The sequence below is a fragment of the Colobus angolensis genome, unplaced genomic scaffold, assembly GCF_000951035.1.
Source record: "Colobus angolensis palliatus isolate OR3802 unplaced genomic scaffold, Cang.pa_1.0 Scaffold92, whole genome shotgun sequence".
NCBI lineage: Eukaryota > Metazoa > Chordata > Mammalia > Primates > Cercopithecidae > Colobus > Colobus angolensis.
The window spans coordinates 4392563-4397820 of record NW_012123154.1 but is presented as its reverse complement, the minus strand read 5'-3'; the positions used below and the strand labels follow the sequence as shown (position 1 = coordinate 4397820).

Genomic DNA, 5258 nt, shown 5'->3' with positions numbered 1-5258 from the left:
GAGTGGAGGAGTTCCCGCGCCGAGAGCATCCTTGAGAGCCGCCGGCTCAGCTCAGGGCTGTTAGGTTGGTTCCTGGCAATGGATGGAAATCAGGTCACAGAGATCCCTAAGCTCGCCAGGTTCCCAGACACGCTTGGGGGACAGAATGGAATTGGAAGGAGGGATCTGAAGAGGAGGGAGTTCCCCCACCCCGGGCCTAGAATGGAGCCCCGGCCAGCCGCGGGTCGGGCCCCTCGGTTTTCAGGACTTATTCTTGCCGAGGTTGGCTAGCACGCCAGCATCGCGCCTTCTGTGCGTCTTTTATCTCCATCTCAAATAAGGGATCTTCTTGGGACGAAGACTGAATGAGGGTGGGAGAGAGGGTGTGTCTCACGGCGCCCAGGAGGGAGAAATTGTGGTTCTGAGAAGGTATTTTTTGGCCTCTTGAAAATGTGCAAGAATTCCGCGGGCCCAGGCTTTCTTTGTGTGGCGGGCAGCGCCAAGCGCTTTGTGCTTCACAAGGAGAAAATGGCGAGTCCTATTGTGTTTAGGCCATTTTCTTCCGGTACTAGAATTTTCCCAAGTTCGAAATACTTCTTGAGAAAGTAGCCTTCTCACGCCCAGGAAAGTGTGAATCGCTGAGGCTCGGCCCCATGGCCTGGCGTGGGTGCCGACCTCAGTTTAAAACCAAGGGCCTGTTTTCTTATCGTTGGGGTACTTGTATCAAAGCAGAGATATGACCGGTTTGTGCTGATCGGTGTCCTCCAAAGATCAACAGCGGCTCTTGGGGTTTGGGAAAATAAGTGTCTATTTAAATATGCATATATACATACATATATAAAACATATTTTTCCTGATAATGTGAAGGAGAAAATAAAAAACGAAAGACAATTACATTTTTGAAAGAGGGAATATTTCTTTCCCTTTCTCCTTTCTCCCCTTCAAGGAAACCCCAAGAGATGTTAAATGTTACTCTGCCGGGTCAGTCTTTTGTTTTTTAAACTGAAGATGAAATGCTATTTTGGCTGGAAGAATTATTCCTCATCTTAGCCACTGGAACATATGCTTTGCTAGAAAAAAAATGTAAGGTGTTAGAGATGGATTTAGTTTAATGCTCTTAGCCTCTGTGTGTGTGTGTGTGTGTGCGCGCGCGCTATCTATATGCCTCTATATGGCGATGTAAATATGGAGAGAGAAATGATTGAAAAGGTTGTTTGGCTTTTGCCCCTGAATTTGTCATTTTTGTAATTTTTCTGCACTTGTTAAACCATATGTAAAAGTGGAAAAGGATGTCTATACAAGAATGTCTATGTCTCTTTTGAAAACCGCCAAAAGAATATTGCAGGTTGAAAGATATTATTTCCTATTGATTACAATTATTTGGATCTTTCAATGGAGTGGTGGTTTTGTCAACTCAAAAATAATGAAATGCAAACTTTCCCTATCTGCTTCCTGTACGTTCAATTTGGTGGCAAATATAGAAAAATGAAAACAACTGGGATGGGGAAGAGAACTTAAAGCCTATAGTGTTTCCCCCTTTTGATATCATTTTAAAATGCTAGGGAGTCTAATTTGTGCAGAAGCATTGTGACTTTCATTTTTCAAAAGGTAACACTAGCATATCCTTTCATGTGGATCAAGACCATGGACAGCGAACTAATATTAAATCACTGAGCAAAAAGGACTCTAATAAAATGTTGAGACCTGAGTGGAAGTTTACATTCAAAGCATGTTAGAAGTCAAACATAATCTTTTTGGTCTTTAAAAAGAATTTTAGCCTGGTAAAATGTGGCATTTCAAACTTATTCTACCAAGTTTCAAAGAAACAATGATTATGTGTTCAGTTTTTATCCTGCCTCGAATAGTATATATTATTTATCCAATTAAAATAAGATAAAGCCCACCTTCTGGTACTGGTACATACAAAATTTAAATCTATCATTTTTAAATGTAGAATGTTTTTCATAAGGCCTTGAAACAGAATGGGGATACAGAAATTTTACTATTTCAGACTGGCATTGGCTGCATGACACTACAGAAAATTAAATTGATTTTTATCAGTGACTGAATTTCTAAATGCATAAAATTGAGAAAATTAAATGCCACTTTGATAGACAGGAATAATATGAATGGAGATATAATCCAACTATTCCTTTTACCCCTGTATAGGCATTGTACTCTATAACTGACAGTGCAATGTTGTGAGCAAGCATTTATTTTTTTTCCAAGAAAGTCACATATTTTTTCATATATACTGATTAGATTTGGGGCACAGGATTGGTTCAGTGTGGCTCTGTGCTAGAGATCAGCTTATTTTGTTTCATACATTGTTTGAATAGTCTTTACTCCTTTACAGAATTAAAATTCATTTAAAACAATTTCATTTGTGGATTACATAACTTATTCAAAATTGCTCATTTAAATTTCCAGTTTGATGTGTCTTTTGGCTTATTTCATAACCTGACTTTAGTGTGACCTGTAAAGGCCTGGAAAATCATATAAAGCAAAAACAGTATGCAGGTTAGAAAAATTAAAATAGTTTATAATTAAAATTAAGTTAAAATTACGTCAATTTAAAAGGACCTTGGAGTTTATAAATAAATAAATTTTTGATCTTTATTCATCAGCTTTGGCTATAAAATGAAACTGCAGTTCTTTGAATGTGCAGGTTGCTAGAATTAGATGCTACATATATTTTGAGCACACACACTTATTTTAATGCTTTATTTTTAGACAACGTATTCAAAGTACTTGAGAAGAATATGCAATGACATTTTTTCCGTGTCCTAATCAGGACCATGGTGAGGTCCCCGTGGTTCACAGAGTGGTGGTCCAGGGCTCTGGTTGGGGCGCTGAGTTATGTTGGCAAAGAGTCATTGTTTTGAAAGGCACATTCGTCGTGCATGGCATTCGTGATAAGATTAAGCATAAACCTAAACCTTGACCTGGGGGGAAGGAAGGCTGCGGGGTTGAGAAGAGAAGATGCAGATTAGCTCTGCTTTTGCTGCTTGCGCACGTAATTAAGAGGCGGTCCCTCAGCTGGAGCGTGGGTTCTGTCCGGCCTAAGGTGCTTATTTTCCTGTTACTTGGCCAACCAAGTGTGATTGAACAGGAGCCCGAAAGCTCAAATGCGTGATCTAGATAAGGTGTCGACGGGTTGTGGGCGCTTGTCTCCATGTTAGGGAGAGGCAACTGAGAACGGTGACTTTGGCTTGTTTTGAGAGAGCTTGGGTTTTGACAGCAGGACGGCGAAGGGAGCGCTTGGAGAGGCTGGAAGCTCGACGTCTTAGGGAGCTGCCTACCGGCACTGGGTTGACGCCAAGGGGTTGTCGGCAAGGGCAGGGCTCTTGCCCTCTGCTGTACCCAGGCTCTGCAATTGGGGGCTGCAAGCCTTCTGCGGCTCTTTGGTTTCAAGGACACAGCGAGCTGCTCAGGACTTTGGGAGCCAACATCTGTCTGACTGGTGACGTCAGCAGCCCGTGTAATCCTCTTGTGCTGAAGGCAGATGCCTTATTTGTTTGGCTGGAGCGAGCCATTAATCCCTAATTCTGGATCAGCAAGCGAGGGGGAAAGACCGGACCGCTCCGACCCACCCCCTCCCTACCCCCACCTCCCACCTTAAAGCACCTTATACCACGGAAGCCTCTCAGCCTCTTCTTTCCTCTACGAACGCGCTGAGCAGCGATTGAAAACGTTTTGGTCCTCTCCAGGTTTGAGCAGGGCTAGCAGGTCTCCCTCCGGATTTCTAGGGCTATGGGTGCATGTAATTCTTTCTCTCATCGATCCTTTCGATTTTCTTGCCGGTCTTGCAGTTTGCAGGGTCCTAAACCAAGAGGGGTGGAGACTGGAGAGTGCGGGTCTGGCGTGTGGTCTAAGGGAGGGGGTGAGGCTGGGGAAAGGGGGTGCAGAATGCGGGAACGGCTGGAACTGCACAGAAGGACCATCTACAGGCGCGTTTTCAAGGCTCCAGCTCCCGAAATCGTTTCTCTGGACGCTGAGGTGTCCGCAGCGCGTGCCCCCTCTTTAGGACTTCCGCAGACCGGACCTACGCTCACAGCCACCGCGCCACCCCCTCCCCCCGGGCTGCGGGCCCCGCGCTCCGTGGGCTCAGAGTCCCCTCCGCGTCCCCCTGAAGCCTGGGGACGGAGGTCGCGACCGGCTGACTGGGGTCCTGTCCTCTCGTCACCTTGTCTCCCTCGCGTGCTCCCTCCCGCCTCGTGTCCCTGCTCCTCACCCTCCCCCTCCTCTCTCCCACCTCCCTAACACTGCGCTTTGATTCTGTTTTTCAGGGGCGCATTCTGGGGTCTCTGCGCAAGACCAGCTCTCAGCTCTCTCTCCTTTCCTCGGACTCTGGAGCGGGAGCGGGCCTTTCCCTCGGGCCGACCACGCCGTAGGGGACGCCGTGAAAAGAGCCGTCGCGCCCGCTGCCTCCTGCCCGCTGCGCAGAGGGCTCCGCCCGTAGAGGTCAACTTCCCTTACCCTTTCCTCTCTCCTGCTCGCCCTCCCTCCGCCCGGCCCAGGCGCTTCCAGCCGCAGATTCTGGCCACAGGCTGAGGAGTGCGAGTGGGCTACGCTGCCCTGAGCCGAATCTCCCTTCCGGGCCCAGACCCGAGTTCCGGGTTCCCGGGCAGTGGGGAAGCTTTAGTGAGCAGCCTTTTCTCTCCGCAGCAAACTCGTAGCCAGACCAGATGGGCCGCCCAGCTCTCTCGGGACTAGGCAGGTGCGGTTGAGTTAATTTTTCCGCGTTACAAAGAAAGATGACCCAGCCCGCCCTCGGACTCTCTTTTCCCAAAATCTCCCAACCAAACCCGCGGTAACGTTATCAGAGGACATAGAGACCAGGCATATCTGTGTGTTTATCTTACAGGCACACAGGCATGTTTGTTTTCTCTTTTATGTGCTAGATTTCATCCTTGACAGCAGAAAACGATTGGCAACGATTCTGACGGAGAACGTGCAATGGCGTGGTCCTTAAAAACCTGCCATTCCTTACAAGTGCCTTAGAAAGGATTCAGAGCGGACCAACTGGGTTAATTGCATTCAGCAAAATAACACTATTACAAAATTAGATCTGTACCAGAGGGGTAATTAACTTGGATCCACGCCGTCATTTGAAAACTAGATTTATAGGCGTATGTATGTTTTTAGGCGTGCGCTGTAAATGGCATGGAGATATATGCATATGTATACGCAGACACACGCACTCGTCTACACTTCCACGGAACAGACTAATTAACAGTGGCTCTGGCAGATGTGTCAGAGATGAGCAGAGACAGGAG

The 5258-nt window shown here is 46.8% G+C and overlaps 1 protein-coding gene across 3 annotated transcripts in view; it reads left to right on the top strand.

The window, feature by feature from the left end:
• Positions 1-5047, top strand: part of LOC105504471 — a 5744-nt gene extending 697 nt beyond the window's left edge. Inside the window, exons 1-2 of one of the 3 annotated variants that reach the window (XR_001000615.1) lie at positions 3535-3689; positions 4269-5047. Coding sequence is in view for 1 of the 3 variants with exons in the window: in XM_011931928.1 (XP_011787318.1) it covers positions 4269-4533 (265 nt within the window). In the remaining 2 variants the exon portion in view is untranslated. Of the gene's footprint in view, positions 1-3534; positions 3737-4268 lie in introns of those variants that run through there. The other 2 variants (XR_001000616.1, XM_011931928.1) reach the window with 2 other exon arrangements.
• The last annotated feature ends 211 nt before the right edge of the window (positions 5048-5258 follow it).